This window comes from Scaptodrosophila lebanonensis, unplaced genomic scaffold (genome assembly GCF_003285725.1).
Source record: "Scaptodrosophila lebanonensis strain 11010-0011.00,11010-0021.00 unplaced genomic scaffold, SlebRS2 tig00000001-arrow-pilon, whole genome shotgun sequence".
Classification (NCBI taxonomy): domain Eukaryota; kingdom Metazoa; phylum Arthropoda; class Insecta; order Diptera; family Drosophilidae; genus Scaptodrosophila; species Scaptodrosophila lebanonensis.
Window position 1 is genome coordinate 26946661 of NW_022060529.1, and position 19317 is coordinate 26965977.

At 42.8% G+C, this 19317-nt stretch overlaps 2 protein-coding genes and 1 long non-coding RNA gene across 5 annotated transcripts; 1 reads left to right on the plus strand and 2 right to left on the minus strand.

Moving 5' to 3' along the window:
* Positions 1–4640: 4640 nt before the first annotated feature.
* LOC115631021 (protein aveugle) lies at positions 4641–5774 on the minus strand. 2 transcript variants are annotated; one of them, XM_030527640.1, is made up of 2 exons: positions 5580–5774; positions 4641–5077 (listed from the first exon to the last, which is right to left on the minus strand). In XM_030527640.1, exons 1-2 carry the CDS (start codon positions 5736–5738, stop codon positions 4832–4834), a joined length of 405 nt encoding a protein of 134 aa, XP_030383500.1. In that variant the 5' UTR covers positions 5739–5774; the 3' UTR covers positions 4641–4831. The 2 variants fall into 2 exon arrangements, with proteins under 2 accessions (XP_030383500.1, XP_030383508.1); XM_030527648.1 differs by lacking the exon at positions 5580–5774 and adding an exon at positions 5388–5548.
* On the plus strand, positions 5190–7907 carry LOC115631010 (26S proteasome non-ATPase regulatory subunit 11). 2 transcript variants are annotated; one of them, XM_030527619.1, is made up of 4 exons: positions 5190–5316; positions 6107–6473; positions 6532–7041; positions 7113–7556. In XM_030527619.1, exons 2-4 carry the CDS (start codon positions 6159–6161, stop codon positions 7554–7556), a joined length of 1269 nt encoding a protein of 422 aa, XP_030383479.1. In that variant the 5' UTR covers positions 5190–5316; positions 6107–6158. The 2 variants fall into 2 exon arrangements, with proteins under 2 accessions (XP_030383479.1, XP_030383487.1); XM_030527627.1 differs by lacking the exon at positions 5190–5316 and having other exon boundaries at positions 6159–6473; positions 7113–7907.
* A 3443-nt stretch (positions 7908–11350) lies between these two features.
* LOC115622232 lies at positions 11351–12257 on the minus strand. Its single transcript, XR_003995337.1, has 3 exons — positions 12137–12257; positions 11999–12076; positions 11351–11938 (listed from the first exon to the last, which is right to left on the minus strand). It is a non-coding gene; the product is annotated as an uncharacterized LOC115622232 (long non-coding RNA).
* Positions 12258–19317: the final 7060 nt, after the last annotated feature.

The following is a 19317-nucleotide window of genomic DNA, read 5'->3' on the forward strand; positions in this document are numbered from 1 at the left end:
CACTCCCACGATAATGGTGTTTTTCCATAACGCTAATCTTATAATCACCTATATCTCGGAAACTATAAGACCTAGGGATAGCAAATTTTATTCCCAGATGCCTTATGTGAATACCCCTCTCTCCACCGCAATTAGCGATTTTTCATAACTCCCGTAATTCTTGGATTTTTTTTACTAATTTAGCAAATACTTCTTAGTGATTATGAGTCCGTATGCAAAGTTTTACTATATTATTATAGTCATTTATGTTCACTCTGCTCAAGCGCTGCTCGTAGGCTGTTGTTGTTGGCGCTGCTTTGGTTGAACTTTGTACTGCATACATACTGACACACAGACACGCCTATGCTTGATTATACACGCATAGAATCACATAGACACAATTCCCATGTAAGTCTGCAGTTATGGTGGGTGCCTAAGGCATAAAGGGTTCCTTTACATTTTATTTGTAATTTTCGTAATTTTTTTTAGGTTGTTTAATTATTCTACACATTTGTTTTTTCTATTATGCTAAATCATTTTATTTCCTAATTGGTGCGACAGCTCATCATTTGGGCAAATTCCATAGCTTTGTTATGCAGCATACGATCTGATTTGCAATGCAAAATGGCCCATTTATGATCTATAGGCATTGTGGCCAGAAATTTTTGTCGATCCATTGAAGACAGACTGCATTACTCTAGAATGGTATTATAATTGTGGGGATGGCAGAAGCCAAATTATATTGACACTCAGTTATTTCAGCTCTAGTAAAATGGCCCAATAATACTTGATATAACGTGGTACTAAGCTTACCTTTTGAGTGAGCTTAGGTCCACTTTAAAGTTATGTCTCCTTGATTTCGATGGTGTAGTCGGTACACTGTATCGTATTGCACGACCTTAAATATCTCTTACTCGAATCAAGTACGATCGTAATTGGTGGTCGTTTTAATATCTGGTTTCTTATACACCTACCTCAACTTCATTGGCTACATTAAGAACAGATAGTTTGTCGACAGAAATAGAGTCCAACCATATACTTGTATGTTCATATTTAATCCGGAAATGTTCAAAGGCCACACAATAAAACTTTTTTGGTCGTTGTAATAGGCTGTTTAGGGCATTTTCGCTATATCAACGGTTAAATAGTTAATTGCTACTTGGCTCGGTGTTACCTAAATTTGGTACTATTGCGCATCCTTGTTGTAGGATTGGTTGAGACCCTCTCTACTGGATACGTTCTTGATTTCACTTCTGCTATGAGCGGATATGGCTCAGACGCTGAAGTTCGTTTAGTATTTCACTGTCGGGCATGCATAATTGTAGCAATCCTTAAAAAGTGGTTAGCATAATTGCCAAAAAAAACTGTACAAGAGTTTACTACAAGGTGTATTCCAAAGTAAACAGGACTTTAAAAAATAACAGAACAAATGGCTTTTTCGGCAAAATCAATCATTTTATTCAAAATAGTCTCCTTCTGCTTCAATACAGCTTTTTTCACGATTCAAAAGCATGTCGAACGAGTGTTTTAGCTCGTTGGTCGGTATGGCCGCCAGTATGCTCGTGCCAGCCCTTTTGGTTGGCCTCTACGTCTGCATAACGCTTTCCTTTCATGGGCAAATGCATTTTTCCGAAAAGGTAGAAGTCGCACGGTGCCATATCAGGTGAATACGGCGAGTGGTTAATGGTTAAAATGTGATTTTGGGCAAATAATCGGTCACAAGCGTCGATCGATGAGACGGCGCAATATCGTGCAACAAACGCCAACTTTCATCTTCGCGATATTCGGGCCGAACACGTCGAATACGGCGCAACAAACGCTTCAAAACTCCAAGGTAGAATACCGCATAAACGTTTTGGCCGGGTGGAACAAATTCTTTGTGGACAATACCCTTTCGTCACCAGTCACAATATTGTAAATAAAGTTTTTGTCCTTTTTAATGATGTCCTTCGAATGTTGGATTCTGAGCAATTTTTGGTCGTCAGTCAATTTGTGCGGAACAAACCGTGCACACACCTTTCGTAAGCCCAAATGTTAGGTCAAAATGGGATAAAACGATGTTTTGGAGATCTTCAATTCCATTTCCATCAATTTCAATGATGATTTCGGCAGATTTTTGATGAATTCACGCAGTTTCGATGGAATTTTCGGTGATCACGAATTTTGATTGGCCCACATGTTGATCGTCATTTATGTCCTCACGACCACTTTGAAAACGTTGAAACCACTCGTGCACTCTGCTACGGGATAGGCAATCATCGCCATAAACTTGTTCCATCAATAGAAATGTTTCGGTAAAAGTTTTACCAATTTTAAAACAAAATTTAATGTTGGCTCTTTGTTCGAAGCTCATGTTCGCACCGATAACACAAACATACTGACACTTAAATCGCAATGACTTCACTTCCAATCGATGAAATGTCATGAAATTCTCACTTGAGAATCGATAAAGTAGATTCTAACGCACCAGTCGACATATAGATAGCGCCACCAGGGGGCGCTAGATTCAAAAAGTCCTGTTTACTTTGGAACGCATCTTGTAGTTTAGTAGAATGTATGTAAAACACAGAAGAAGGTGGCATAAGGGATCAAGGCGAGTAGCCCGTCTGGATAAATAAAACGATCTCAGGAAGTACAAGAGCTGGAATAACCAAACTTGGTATACAAAATTTGTTAGGAGTGGGTACAGGGTATTAATGAGTTGGGCACGTTAAACTCTTGCATTCCATTCTTGTTTTTTATTACACAACTGTGAATTTCCATTCATGTTTCTTGCGCTTAATTGCCCAATTTCCTATGAACACTATAGTATAACACTTCAGGCATTTCTAGACATTGCAACAATTACAATGTCATTTTTTACTTTATATTTGCAAAAGGGCGCTGATAACAACATTTGGTGATCCATGATTAAAAAAAAGATAGCGTGCTTACTTAGAACTCTCATGGTTATATGGCTATGGTTATATGTAGATATGTAAAATTGCAGATACATTCTCCCATTTCTCCGTTGTCTTGGAAGTTCATTCCTCATGTCAAGTTGCAGTTGTTATTGTTGCTGCTTTTTGATTCCACTCTGTTCTTCAACAAAAAACATAGACGCAAACCCTTATAGTTTAAGCAATTAAAAATACCCTGTTACCAAAGGGTTAATATGTCAGTCCACTCACGACAATAATCTAAAACACACTTTACGTGGTGAAAAGGGGCTTGAAAAAACTATGCCAAGGTTTGGAAGAGGCCGGCACATTCTCCGGATTACAATCCTACTGAGAATCGGTGGTGTTATGTTGCGCAAAAAATTCGAGCATTGCAAAAGGGACAAAGCCTACTAGGATGTGATGCCGTAATTAAAATATTAATGAATAATCATATTTATTTAATAATTAATATTTAATTCACCATATTATACCAGATTTAACCAATTGCAGCATTTGAAGTTATAAACAAGGGAGAACGCTACAGTCGAGCAAGCCCGACAATAAAATAGCCTGTACTCTCCACAAAAAGGAAAAAAAATTATTTAAAAAAAATTTAATTAATTAATTAAATTAATAAAGAAAATGTATTTAATTTAATGTATTTAAGACATGTTTATGTAGAGTTTTAGCAGCATACATGTACATCATCGTGTCTATGCGTGTATGTATGTATGCAGCACAAAGTTGAGCCACAGTAGCAACAGCTGTGGGCAGAGCTACAAGCAGAGCATGGGAAGCGATTTTATTTATGGCTATAACTTTTTTCAGAATTCAGAACTTGGCATACGGACACATAAGCACTAACTGGATGTAACTACAAAAATCGATTTCAAAATTCCAAGAATTACGAAAGTTATAAAACGGACGGACGGACATGGCTATATCGACTTGTCTTGTCATCCTGATCAATAATATAAATACTTTGTGGGGTCTGCCACGCCTCCTTCTGTGTATTACTTACATTCGCACAAAACTGACCTATCATGATGAAATTCGGCACACAGACACATTAGTACTAACTGGATGTACCTACCAAAATTGATTTCAAAATTCCGAGAATTACGGGAGTTATGAAAAAAAAAACACGAATTGCGGGGGAGTGTATCAGAAAAAATAAACAAACTCGATCTGCCTAGGGCTTATAGGAACCTTGATACCAATTTTGGTTATCCTAGCTCTTGTACTTACTGAGATCCTTGCGCTCATACAGACAGACGGACAGACAGACAGACGGACATGGCTATATCGACTTGTCTTGTCATCCTGATCAAAAATATATATACTTTGTGGGGTCTGCCACGCCTCCTTCTGTGTGTTACATACATGCGCACAAAACTAGTATAGCCTTTCACCCTTTGGGTACAGGTTATAAAAATACCACTATATTGCTAACTCTATGTCGCAAAATTCTTTTGATTGGGATTTTTGCTTAAGTTACCGATCTCAACAGCGCATTTCGGTTCCATGGCCGGGATTTGCAGAGGAAATTCAATGTACATATAGTATATGTATATTTCGACGCACTTATTCATAATAAGGTTATATTAAAACGACTTATTCTCTTTTTTTGAATAGAAGTCGAAGAATCCAAAAATCACAAACGATTTTTGTTTAAAAAGGTTGCACTTGAACCGGTTTAAATAAACAATAAAAGTTGATAGTGTGATATACTTAGTATAATTATTGGTTAAATATATGTATTTAGTTTTATTGTTTCATGTTTTTAGACATTTTTAAAGTTTGATATATTTTTTTTAAATTTTTGCAAAGATGAAATTATGGAAAAATGTGCATTTTATGAGTGGCTTACGTTTCGAAAACGGGTAAAGATAACAGTCCTAATTAGTTAATTCATAACATAAAACATATTATTAAGGGATTTGTCGTTGGGTGCAGCTGGGATTTCCTCTCAGATTAGTGTTTTTGTTGCTGGTGTGCGTAGCTTGCTGGTAGTGCATATTGACCCGCTCCATATCACGAATTTCCAATATGTCTGTTTTCAGGCGTTGTTTCACTATCTCACGCCATATTGCTTCCCGATCGCAATTGTTAGTAATGCCCATGCGCTGTAGTGTTATGTCTGTTATGCGCAATAGCGCGCGTCCAGTTATGTCGTGCTGTAATATTGTTGAAAGAACATTACAGATGGCATTAGTCACAGCAGGCGTGAGCTTACAAATTATGATGTTGAAATTAAATAAATGCTGAATATACGTTAAGTACTAAATTGTTGGATTTTGCCACCATTATAGCCGCAAGGAAATACAGCCCGACATCAACGCTATTACTAATCGCACGAAGTGCAGTATTTTATATACTTTATTCATACGTGTACATAAAGCAATAAGATCTAAAGGTGTGTAATTACTATTTTTTTAGCAAACTATTGCGGCAAAGCCGCATCGCTATACATACATATGTACTCACATATGTATCCTGAATGATTACCATGACTGAACAAATATGAAAAATTATTTGTTGTGATAATCAGTTGTGCTTAAACACGGAGAGAACCTTCTGTGAATAGTTTGGGCATTTGCTGCCATTTGGCAGCCGTTGACAATGGTTTCTATCTCCGTTGTCAACGGCGAGGACACCCTTTTCAACTTTGTTGTTTACCTTAGCAAAGAGCTGTTCGTACGATGTTTGCGATATATCTGCACAATGTCGTCGATACCATTTTAAAACATCACCAACAGTCCAGGCGTGTACAGCTTTAGGTCGAGTTGTTTTCGCCTTTGTCTTGTTTTGTGTAGAACCACTTGTTTCCTCGACCATCCTTTGTTGTTTTGTTGCAAATGTCACATATGGAGTTCTAAAACCGATGCAACCGTTCGAGATGAGCACATATGGTCACAGTTTCAGTGAATAACAGAATACGTGAAAATTTTCACATTTAATCGATATGTGCCATTCGATAGTGTGAGATACAGAGTCGCTGTGTTTTTCAGATTGATATCGTCGCAATATTATCGTCCCTGCCTCAGCTCTGAACGTGACTGGCGCTTAATAACAACGAAAGAAAGGAAAAAAAGAGTGGAAGTAGAAAACACGTACCAAGACACTAAATAAGTTTTGTTAACACGAAATATAATTACGCATACAGATTATTGCAATAGTTAAAATTAACAGATATACTTGATTAGCTAAGCTACGTTACCATATTTATAATCAAAAACCGACCGCATTAATTGCAAGATGGCCGGAGCTATACTTTTCGAGCGTGCCCAGGCAGTATCTACTGTGAACCGGGAGGAAGGCATCTCGCTATTAAACAAAATTGTGCGAGAACAGGAAGTTGCCGAGAATGACGAGGAGCTTATACGTATTAAGGAGCAAGGTATTATGCAGCTGGGCGAGCTCTACAAGCAGGAGGGCAAGGCCAAAGAGTTGGCTGATTTAATCAAGGTGACGCGTCCATTTTTAAGCTTGATCAGCAAGGCGAAGGCTGCAAAACTGGTGCGGTCATTAGTCGATATGTTTCTTGATATGGACGCTGGAACGGGCATTGAGGTAAGCCAAGAGGTTTCTGAAATGAAAAAGTCTTCTAACCTATGGTTTTTATCTGCAGGTGCAACTTTGTAAAGACTGCATTGAGTGGGCCAAACAAGAAAAGCGAACCTTTCTGCGTCAGTCGTTGGAGGCACGTCTCATTGCACTCTACTTCGACACGGCCATGTATACAGATGCATTGGCGCTAGGTTCCCAATTACTTCGTGAGCTAAAGAAGTTGGACGATAAGAATTTGCTAGTGGAGGTGCAGCTGCTAGAGAGCAAGACCTATCATGCGCTTAGCAATTTGCCAAAGGCACGCGCTGCACTCACATCTGCACGAACCACGGCCAATGCAATATATTGTCCGCCCAAGGTTCAGGGTGCGCTCGATTTACAATCGGGCATATTACATGCGGCAGACGAGCGCGATTTTAAGACCGCCTTTTCCTACTTCTACGAGGCGTTTGAGAGCTTTGATAGCGTGGTGGAGAGCGCGAAAGCACTAACGTCGCTTAAGTACATGTTGTTATGCAAGATTATGCTTGGTCAGTCTGATGATGTTAACCAGATTCTCAGCGGAAAGTTGGTGAGTTCTATAAAAATCTACTAGTAAAATATATAATTACATATAAATATTTATATATATATATAATCTAGGCCATCACCTACTCTGGCCGCGATGTTGACGCTATGAAATCTGTAGCGGAGGCCTCACACAAGCGATCGTTAGCTGATTTTCAGCTTGCGTTAAAAAACTACAAGAAGGAATTGGCCGAGGATGTTATTGTGCAGGCACATTTAGGTACGCTGTACGACACCATGTTGGAACAAAATCTATGCCGCATTATTGAGCCATATTCGCGTGTGCAGGTTGCCCATGTGGCCGATAGCATTAAGTTGCCTATGCCGCAGGTGGAGAAAAAGCTATCCCAGATGATTTTGGACAAAAAGTTCAGTGGAATTTTGGATCAGGGCGAAGGTGTGCTCATTGTATTCGAAGAGACTCCCGTAGACAAAACATACGAGCGTGTGCTAGAGACCATACAAAGCATGGGCAAGGTAGTTGACACGCTGTATCAGAAGGCCAAAAAACTGTCATAAAATGTATCAGCAAACAACGCATGCACGATATCAGTAAAATTATTAGACAGACACTTAAACACTTTGGGGTCTCCCTCTTGTATTCAAGCATTTCCCATTACCAAATTCCCCAATCTTCGCTTATAGCTTATTAATTTTGTTTCTGTAAACCACAAACAAGAGGGTAAAATTAACAACTGCAAATACAAATATATTGGTGGTAACAGCATCTACTTTTAAAATAATACATAAAAAATAACTCAAATTAACATAAGAAAAATTATCGGTAGAGAAATCGAATTGTTCACACGCGCGGTATATATACTAAGAAAAATATTCAATTTACAAATAAACGAGAGAGCGAAAAACCTATCAGAGGCTTTCACCAACATTGGGTTTTGTACGTCAGTAGTGACCAATATCGTAGATATTACTCAAATGTTTACTTCCAGTAAACTTTGGAAGTGATCGTTTTCCTCGAAGATACAATCCCAACGGGTTTTATACCAAACAACTGAAAACGGGTAAATGAAAATAGTTTTTCATAATAGTTTTGAAAATTGCCTACTAGTAACGAGGGGAGCCATCTCGGATTCTTATCATTGGGCGCGTTTACTAGATACTGATTACTTCTAATTTTACCTGTAGAACGTTGTAATTTGTTATTGCGATTTGAAAAAATGTGTATCAGCTGTGAGTATTTTGCCTATCAGCTGAAAAACAGAAATGCAAAAAGCTGCGTATGCCCTTGGATTATCATGAATTTTTTTGGAAAATATTTATATTTATGGATTGTTGAAAGGAAGATTTCAACGACTAAAACAAACCCCAGGCGTTCCAACTCGCATGTTGCATGCTACACAATTTCATTTCGATTAACAACTGTGCCGAGGACTGTGTTCATGAGGACGTTGCAACTGGAGAATTAGAGGATTCGGTGTTGTGTGGTGTGGACCATCCGAAAACGTCATTCGAGCCATTTTACAAAGGATATGCTTTAAAGAAATTATCTTAGACTGTTTAAATAAAATTGTATTTATCGTTTATTATTTATTTATTTTTATTAGTGTAGTAATATAAGTTTCGAAGAGATCATTTCTCCGCTTTTGCACTTCAATAGGTTCCTCCATTGCTGCTCTTATCCCTTTTAAAGTTTCATTTCGTTCTCTTTCGATATTCAAAATCTGTTTTGTTTGATAATACCGCTTTCGCTGTGTATTAGCCTTTATTATTTTTTGTTGTTGATTTGGTGCAATTGGAGTACTGGACTTTATTTCTTTCGCATTTTGGGCCATCCCGTCGTTGGAGGTTTCGCCAAATAGGATATTATCTGTCTCTACATCAGACAGCTCTTCTTTAATAGGAGGATGAAAAGCTGTTGCCTCTTCTTTACATAATATGGAAAACAATTCTCCATGTTGCTCCTCGTTCTCCTCTGAAGATACAAAGATTGATTCCTGACTGGTTCTTCCAGCGACGGTATGATCTTCCGCAAAAATTTCCTCCATGTCTTTAAAAAATTCCCACTTGATGGCTCTTTGTCCTTTGCTTTTGTTTTTTAGCCGTATGGTGTCATACGTATGTTTTAAATTCCGGAATTTGCGTTCCACTTTCTCCACATTGTGTTCTCGGACACCATTCTCCTCCATTTCATCTGAAATTTTGCGCCACAATATCTTCTTCTTAATTTTACTGTTACAGAAGTTTTCCTTGTTCTTCTTATAAACTGTTAGGAGGAGCTTTATGGCGTTCACAGGCCACTTGCTTTCATCAGCTGAAATTCATTGTTTTTATGCACAACTGACGTATATTTACGTTTGTTATGTGCGGCGCGGCAGTATTGGGAAACCACAAATGTCGTCGGACAAAAGGAGTGGCAACTCGCGCGATTGGCAGCTGGAGCGGGCCGATAACAAGTACTCGTGCGTGAGGGGTGAGGACCAGTGCTACCAATTAGGAGGGTTGCAAAGTGGGTAAAATAGCAATTCCGGGGGAATGGCAAGTCGTGGCCTTAGGGAAGAAGAAAAATCAATTGTGGACAGTGAGCGAGAGACACGTGCTATTGCGGGAAAAAACAAAAAAAGAGACAAAATAAGCGGAAGACAATATTCAAACACCGGAGTGACGACAGGAGGGTTGGGATATACACCAGCGAGGCTTCATAGGCAGAGGAGTAGCAGTAACTGCGGGCGTTCTGGGAAGTGCGCTGTGCGCGGGTCAGCACCGACCGGCAGTACTGGGTCTTAGGCCGGACCTCGGCCCTAGCGGAAGTCAGGCCAATTTCCATGCAACTGGAAGTCTGGGCTAAGTACCCTTCAACATTAAAATACTAAATATTCACACACATTCCGCTCAAACATAGAACCAAAATTGTATATACACCCTACATACATATACATAGCCATCTCACATACACCAGTGCAGCATATAACACAAAATTCAACTAAATACTCACACATATTCCGCTCAAACATAGAACACAAAATTTTATATACACCACACACTCCTTTATATACACTCCATACATGTTCACATACACCATATTCAAACACACACCGAATTTCCATAGCACTCAGACTCACATTCATCCCATAGCCACATAATGTAAAATACAAAACAAAAAAACAACACACAAAACAATTAACAATTTTCTGTTACACACATAGCCCAAACCATTCACAACATAATATAAAACATTAAACAGAAACACAACACCCAAACATTTAACCATATTGTAATACACACACGCCCATAGCCACATAATGTAAAATACAAAACAAAAAAACAACACACAAAACAATTAACAATTTTCTGTTACACACATAGCCCAAACCATTCACAACATAATATAAAACATTAAACAGAAAAACAACACACAAAACAATTAACAATTTTCTGTTACACACATAGCCCAAACCATTCACAACATAATATAAAACATTAAACAGAAACACAACACCCAAACATTTAACCATATTGTAATACACACACGCCCATAGCCACATAATGTAAAATACAAAACAAAAAAACAACACACAAAACAATTAACAATTTTCTGTTACACACATAGCCCAAACCATTCACAACATAATATAAAACATTAAACAGAAACACAACACCAAACAAGTAACCATATTGTAAACAAAAATTCAAATGTATACTTAAGAAAAAAGAACATAAAAAAAAAAGAAAAGTAAAAGAAAATGTATAAAGTCTAATATAAGCAAAAGAGGTTGGAATGTGTATTGGAGCGGCGCAGTTTTTTTTTTTGTTTATCTCCTTGTCATTACATATCATTACACCCCTCATAACCACATACTCGAGTATAGGTAGGTTAGGAGGTTCGAAAATCGAATAAGATAAATAGGCACAAAGAGCCAACAAACTGCAGCGTCCCAAAACTCAATGGCCTAAATACCCGAATATATTTTTATTGTAATAAAATTTAAAATTTGAAAATGAGTCTGGAGTAGAATCCATTTATGGGGTGAGATGGGGTGACTAAAGTCCCGGAGCAGAAGGGAAACCAAAGCAAGCATGTTGAAGGGAGCCGGCAACAAAATGCCAAAACCGGCTCAAGGTAGGGAGGGCCACGCGGCTACATGACACCAAAGTAGCCACAACTCCACCCAAATTCCACAGGCGTCCCTCAGCCGACAATATGAGTAGGTGTGTTTGATAAAAAAATATAAATTCATTGTTGGTCTGCCGCACCCCTGTCGCGGTCGAATCTGACCCTGAGCCGATGGCTAGCCGGCGTAACGACAGGGGATGCACTGGCAAAGGCGGACATAACAAGATGGCGCCCAATATAAATACACCTGGGTCTACATTTTAGCAAATGTTGCCCCAGTTCGAAGCGAAGTTAAAAGCCAGAGTCTTGTTGTTTGTTTTTTTTGTTGATTTGTATTCTTTATTTAGTGTTTACATGTAAATTTCAACAGCAATAGCTGCTGGCGGCCCCTGAGCTGGCGGGAAACGGTGCAACTGCCAGGTCCGTGGGTGAGCTTCACTAGGGCTCAGCCCATCGTTGCCGCAGTTGCATCTTTCTTACAGCGCGGTGTAGGTTGGTAACCAGCAGAATAGGCGCAGCGAAGGAGCGAGTGTAGCAGGTCCGTGAGGGGTCTTGGTGCCCACTCATTGTTGCCCTACAGGGTGCTCTGAGGCTGGAAAGATAGAGAGTAATGTCTGTCAGGTGTTAAGTAAAGAATAGTATAGTTGCCTTATGTTTTTTTTGTGTTAGTTACCGTTTTTTTTTGTGGTTGTTTGGTAGTTCTTATGAATGGTTGCGTAGTAGGTCCATGTCCTGTCCCAAGCGGAAGGAGCATCGTTGCCCTACGTATCAGAGCATAGGAGCAGCAATTCGCCATAGCCCGAGCAAGATTTGAGTTTTTAGTAGGCGCCTGGAAGAAATTGGGTGGTGTAAAGCGTGCGATACATATGTGTTTGTTTTGGTTGTTTACCTTCTACAGTGACTGCGTGCCGTGGTGCAGCGTCATACTGAGGATCCTCATCTCACCCTTACATGTCTAGTGTTGAGCCTGTGAGAGTAAAGAAAGATTGTTTTGATTTATGCTATTGTCAGTTAGTGTATTAATTACCTTTTATTTATTTATTTGCGTAGCAGCAAATAAATTATCAATAGACGGGGAGTCCATTGTGAATGGTCCCGGTCAAGCACAGCTGTTCCTGGGCTGAACCATCGATATTAATAAGTATCGACAGGGTATTTTGGCACAGATTAGCAGGTCTGTGCATAGGGCGGGAATTTGAAGTTCAACTTATCGTTAGTTTGTTTTTTTTTGGAGTAATTTTTTTCACTTAGTATTTTTTTTGTTAAGTCTTTTGGTATACATTTATTTATTCTCATTTATTTATTCTCATTTATTTATTCTTATTTATTTATTCTTATTTATTTATTCTTATTTATTTATTCTTATTTATTTATTCTTTTTTTTGGTTGTGTGTTTGATGGTATTCCTATATATATATACATAAGCATTTGATTGGATTAAATAATCCAACGGGTACTTAGCTAAGGATATTATCCCCGCTTATCATTTAAGAAAACACATACATACGAGTGGACCGATCTATTTATTTATTCGGAGTTTGCTCGTTTATAATATAGATATAGTTTTTTTTGATATTATAATCGGCGGGTACGGATCCGAGTACTAGCAGTGGTTTTTTTTTGGTTTGGATTAACAAGGTACTGAGAAATGAATCTTGACCCGAATGTTACCCGGAAGGTCAGGCGGAGTCAGGAGTTTATTAGAAATAGGCCATTGGTTCACTTGGACTCTCCTCCTCACGTAGGATTGAGTGAGGCGGGCAAGCCAGCAGAAGCACTCCAGGATGACGCATCGCCGCCGAGTGTAAACGAGGCAGCGTTCCGAGGATTCGGGGATGAATTTCCGAACAGTTCCGGAGCAACAACCGGCGCACGCGCGCGTGACTATGGCGGTGAAGAGCAGGGTGGCAGAGCCGAGTCTGCGCTGCCAAGCGAAATTCGGTCAGCGATCAACGTGGCATTAGCACAGGCCCACGAGACGTATCGCGCATCGTTGTCGTCAGAAGTAGAGGCCATTCGAGAGACGATGCAGGCCAGCATGCTGTCGTTCATGCGCGAGATTAATGAGGCAGTGGCAGCGCTGAGGCAGGAGAGAACGCATAGCGCGCCTCCGTCTGTAGCACAGGCGCCGGTGGGCAGGCCAGAGCGAGCTCACGCGCAAATGCAGCGGCCAGCCTTAGGCGGGTACGAGCCGGCAGAGAAAGAAAGAGATTTTGTAAGTAGTAGACCAGCAGCTGCAGCACCGACTCACCTGTTCGTCGACAACCGAACTTTAGAGGCAGAACAGCGGGCACATGTGGAGCAGCGGCAGTTCTCAGCCGATCCGTGGATGCGCGATTTGGGCCCTGACGTGCACAGGCCATTAAGGCGAACCACGATGGGAGACTCCCGGCCCGACGTCGTCCACATCAGAAAGTGGGGCCTTGTATTTGATGGCGAAACCAAAGGAATGCCGGTGGCAGAGTTTATATTTCGATTGGAGCATTTGCAGTCCTTGTATCAGGTGCCCTGGGCCGACGTGTTGCGAGACTTCCACTGCCTGGTGAACGGGAGAGCGAAAGATTGGTATTGGATGTACATACGTACCTCGGGCGTGCCGGACTGGCCGAATCTCCGATATGGGCTGCAGCAGCAATTTCAGACTCGAAGATCGGAGTTTGAACGAGAGCAGGAGCTGAGGGAGCGGAAGCAGCGGCATGGCGAGAGCATAGAAGAGTATATTCAGGCGATGCTGGTGTTGCGTTCTCGGTTGGTGTGTCCATTTTCGGATTATGACCTTATTAAGGTGATAAAGACAAATATTAAAGACACCGTGTCTAGGGTCATCTATCCGATGAATATAACTAATCTGCAGAAGCTGAGAGAGGAGTGCCAAGACGCCGAAAAGATGCTGGCAACGCGTTGGGCGCGGCCCTCAGCCAGTACCAACTACGGGCAGCAGCGAGAGCAGCATCGAGTACACGAGCTGGACGTGGTAGCAGAAGGTACACAAGGCGGCCAACTGGAGCATTTGGAGGCGGTATATAGGCCACATGAAACTGGTGGGAGCCGCTCGAATCTCAAGTGTTGGAATTGTGCACAACCAGGGCATACATATTTCGATTGCGAGTCGGCGGTGCGCAATATGTTTTGTTTCAAATGCGGACAGCCAGGCGTGGTGCTGCCAAGATGCCCGAAATGTCGTCCGGGAAACTCGGAGAGGAGTCCGACGCAGCCGGAGGAGTCGCACTCTCGGTAGACGGTGAAACGCGTACCTCCGATGATACAGTAGTTAGGATAGGAATTAGTAGCGATAAGGATAGTACCGTTAGTCATATTTACTCACAGATATATAAAGTCAACCAGGCAGTCCCACCGAAGAAAGTATGGTCGCAGCGGAAACCCTTGGAGCAGCGTCAGCGCGACTATGAAGTAGCCAGGAACCGCATATTTGGTAGCCAGCACGAACCGGATGCGAGAGGGGCGTCGAAGACATCCTTGCGGGCGCGTAGGAGACACCGCGAACGCCGACAGAAACGCCAGGCGGTGTGTGCCGCGGTGAATTCTGCATGTCGTTCCGACAGCCGCCCATATGCTACGGTAGCGATTGAAGGCAGAGAATTTACCGGTCTGTTGGATACCGGGGCGTCGGTGAGCTTGCTGGGAAGTGGTGCCATAGAGTCGGTCCGAAAACTAGGTTTGGTGGTACGCGAAAACAAATCCGCGGTAAGGACAGCCGGCGGCGCGCCACATTGCATTATGGGCAGCGTGATGGCGCGCGTTAGGTATAACGGAACAGAGTCGGAAATGGTATTCCACGTTTGCCCGTCGTTGTGCCAACCGCTTTATCTGGGCGTGGATTTTTGGCGCAAGTTCGGTTTGGCTCCGAATGTGATCCCGGCTGTGGACGAAGGACAGCACGTGGCTGAGTTGGAGGAGGAGCGCTTAGGAAATGGTACACCAACGGAGCCACACGATTTAGAGGCGTGGCAACAGGAGAAGTTACAGCGAGTCGTGGCCCAATTCAGATCCTTCGAGGAGCACGGTCTGGGTAGGACGCCAGTGGAGCAGCACCACATTCAGTTGACGGAGGGGGCACTGCCAGTGAAAGAGCGTTTTTATCCCGTGTCGCCGGCAGTGCAGGCGCTATTGTTTGCAGAAGTCGACGAGATGCTTCGGCTAGGGGTTATCGAGCCAAGTGAGAGTCCATGGAGCAACCGAGTGACTTTGGTGAGGAAGCCTGGAAAGAACCGGTTGTGCTTAGACGCGAGAAAGCTAAATCAGCTCACGGTGAAGGATGCTTACCCACTCCAGAGCATTGAGTCGATCTTGAGCCGAGTGGAGGATACCATTTACATCAGCAGCCTGGATCTAAAGCATGCTTTTTGGCAGATCGAACTGGATCAGGAAAGCCGGCAGTACACCGCGTTTACGATACCAGGAAGGCCACTGTATCAATTTAAGGCCATGCCGTTCGGGTTGTGCAATGCGGCGCAGCGCCTTTGCCGGGTGATGGATAAGGTGATTCCCCAGCGTTTGAGAAGCCATGTATTCGTGTACCTGGACGACCTTCTCATAATATCCAGAACGTTTGAGGATCATTGCAAGGTGCTGCTGGACGTGGCAAGTGCTTTGAAAGTAGCCAATTTGACGATTTCCTTAAAAAAATCCAAGTTCTGCTACAAGTACTTGAAGTATCTGGGGTTTGTGGTTGGCGATGGTGCGTTGCGGACGGATCCAGAGAAGGTCGAGGCGATTCGGGCGATTTCCTTGCCGACCAGCGCAAAGCAGCTCCGCCGATTCTTGGGGACCGCTGGCTGGTATAGGCGTTTCATTCGGAATTTTTCCACGATTTCCGCGCCGTTAACGGACTGCCTGAAAGGGAAAGGAAAGTTCCAATTATCGGGCGAAGCGGTTGCGGCATTTCAGGAGTTGAAAGGGGCACTCACCTGCGCGCCAGTGTTGGTGCATCCAGACTTTCGGAAGCCGTTCGTGATCCAATGTGACGCGAGCCAAGCGGGCATAGGAGCGGTTTTGTTCCAACTCGATGCAGACGGGGCCGAAAGGCCGATAGCTTTTTTTTCAGCGAAGCTTCGGGGCGCTCAGCTGAGCTATAGTGTCACCGAGAAGGAATGCCTGGCTGCAGTAAAAGCGGTCGAAAGATTCCGGCCGTACGTTGAATTGATGCCGTTTAAGGTGGTGACTGATCACGCCAGCCTGCGGTGGCTGATGTCATTGAAGGAGTTGGACGGTCGATTAGCGCGGTGGTCGTTGGCCCTGCAGAGGTTCGACTTTAATATTGAGCATCGGAAAGGCAAGGAAAATATTGTAGCCGATACCCTCTCACGGCCTTTCGAACTGGAGGAAGTTGATTTTTTTGATTTCGAGACAACCGAGTTCGAAGGTGCGGAGTATACCGAGCGGCTGAAGCAAGTGCGGGAGAACGCGGAGCTATTTCCGGATTTACGCGTGGAGGATGGGCTGTTGTATAAGCGGGCGCAGTTCACGCGGCCCGAGCGAGAGGAATTTTCCTGGAAGCTCTGGGTACCGCGTCCTGTGTCCGCAGCCCTTATACAGCAGGCCCATGAGAGCGACGCGGCTATGCATGGGGGCATGAAGAGGACCATAGAACGGCTCAGGCAGTTTTTTTTCTGGCCCGGGATGGTGGCACAGGTGAGGAGGTACGTTGCCGGCTGTGAAACGTGCAAAGCAACAAAGCACAGCACGCAATTAGCGAGGCCGGTAATGGGCGCCGAAACCGTATCGCTCCGACCAATGCAGAGGCTGCATCTGGATTTTCTAGGGCCGTATCCGAGGTCCAGGAGAGGGAATACCACCATTCTGGTTGTTCTTGACCATCTGTCCAAATTCGTGTGGTTGCGAGCGATGCCAAAAGCAACAGCGGCGGCAGTGGTCCGGTTTCTGCAGGAGGAGGTGTTTTCGGCATTTGGAGTCCCAGAAACCGTCCATACCGACAACGGTAAGCAATTTGTGGCCAACCAATTTACGGGGTTCCTGCAGGGGCTGAGCATCACCCACGTACGCACGGCGAACTATGCCCCACAGGCGAATGCGGCGGAACGCGTGAACCAGACAGTGTTAGCGGCCATCAGGACATATGTACAGGGCGACCACACGAAGTGGGACGAGAAGCTCTCGGACGTGCAGTGTGCAGCACGCAGTGCTATCCATGGCAGCATCGGCACGTCCCCGTATTTCGTTTTGTTTGGGCAGCACATGTTCACCAGCGGGAAGGATTACAAGCTGGCACGCAAGTTGGGGGCGCTGGAGGATGCGGAATTGCGCATGTTGCCCAGATCGGATCAGCAGAAGGCAGTGCGGGATGAGGTACAGCAGAGTGTCCACCTGGCATATGAAAAGGCGAAACGGCAATACGATAAGCGTGCGAGGATGGTAGCGTACGTACCTGGCCAGGAGATTTACAGGCGAAACTTTGTCCTCAGTCGTTTTAAGGACAACGTGAACGCGAAGCTGTGCCACAAGTATGTGAAATGCCGTGTCCGGAGCAGCGTGGGCAACAGCCTGTACGAGTTGGAGGACATGCACGGGCGTCGGTTGGGAGTCTTCCACGCCAAAGATTTAAAGCAATAGCTAAGGCCCGGCTTTGTTCGTCGGTAGACCGAGAGACCCATCTCAGGGTGTGGGCGGTGGCCTACGTTGGGCAGAGAAAGAACCGCGGCGCTTCTCACTCCCGTTTCTTCCGTTTGGCACCAAAATAAAACCGGAGTGTGGTGTTATGTGCGGCGCGGCAGTATTGGGAAACCACAAATGTCGTCGGACAAAAGGAGTGGCAACTCGCGCGATTGGCAGCTGGAGCGGGCCGATAACAAGTACTCGTGCGTGAGGGGTGAGGACCAGTGCTACCAATTAGGAGGGTTGCAAAGTGGGTAAAATAGCAATTCCGGGGGAATGGCAAGTCGTGGCCTTAGGGAAGAAGAAAAATCAATTGTGGACAGTGAGCGAGAGACACGTGCTATTGCGGGAAAAAACAAAAAAAGAGACAAAATAAGCGGAAGACAATATTCAAACACCGGAGTGACGACAGGAGGGTTGGGATATACACCAGCGAGGCTTCATAGGCAGAGGAGTAGCAGTAACTGCGGGCGTTCTGGGAAGTGCGCTGTGCGCGGGTCAGCACCGACCGGCAGTACTGGGTCTTAGGCCGGACCTCGGCCCTAGCGGAAGTCAGGCCAATTTCCATGCAACTGGAAGTCTGGGCTAAGTACCCTTCAACATTAAAATACTAAATATTCACACACATTCCGCTCAAACATAGAACCAAAATTGTATATACACCCTACATACATATACATAGCCATCTCACATACACCAGTGCAGCATATAACACAAAATTCAACTAAATACTCACACATATTCCGCTCAAACATAGAACACAAAATTTTATATACACCACACACTCCTTTATATACACTCCATACATGTTCACATACACCATATTCAAACACACACCGAATTTCCATAGCACTCAGACTCACATTCATCCCATAGCCACATAATGTAAAATACAAAACAAAAAAACAACACACAAAACAATTAACAATTTTCTGTTACACACATAGCCCAAACCATTCACAACATAATATAAAACATTAAACAGAAACACAACACCCAAACATTTAACCATATTGTAATACACACACGCCCATAGCCACATAATGTAAAATACAAAACAAAAAAACAACACACAAAACAATTAACAATTTTCTGTTACACACATAGCCCAAACCATTCACAACATAATATAAAACATTAAACAGAAAAACAACACACAAAACAATTAACAATTTTCTGTTACACACATAGCCCAAACCATTCACAACATAATATAAAACATTAAACAGAAACACAACACCCAAACATTTAACCATATTGTAATACACACACGCCCATAGCCACATAATGTAAAATACAAAACAAAAAAACAACACACAAAACAATTAACAATTTTCTGTTACACACATAGCCCAAACCATTCACAACATAATATAAAACATTAAACAGAAACACAACACCAAACAAGTAACCATATTGTAAACAAAAATTCAAATGTATACTTAAGAAAAAAGAACATAAAAAAAAAAGAAAAGTAAAAGAAAATGTATAAAGTCTAATATAAGCAAAAGAGGTTGGAATGTGTATTGGAGCGGCGCAGTTTTTTTTTTTGTTTATCTCCTTGTCATTACATAT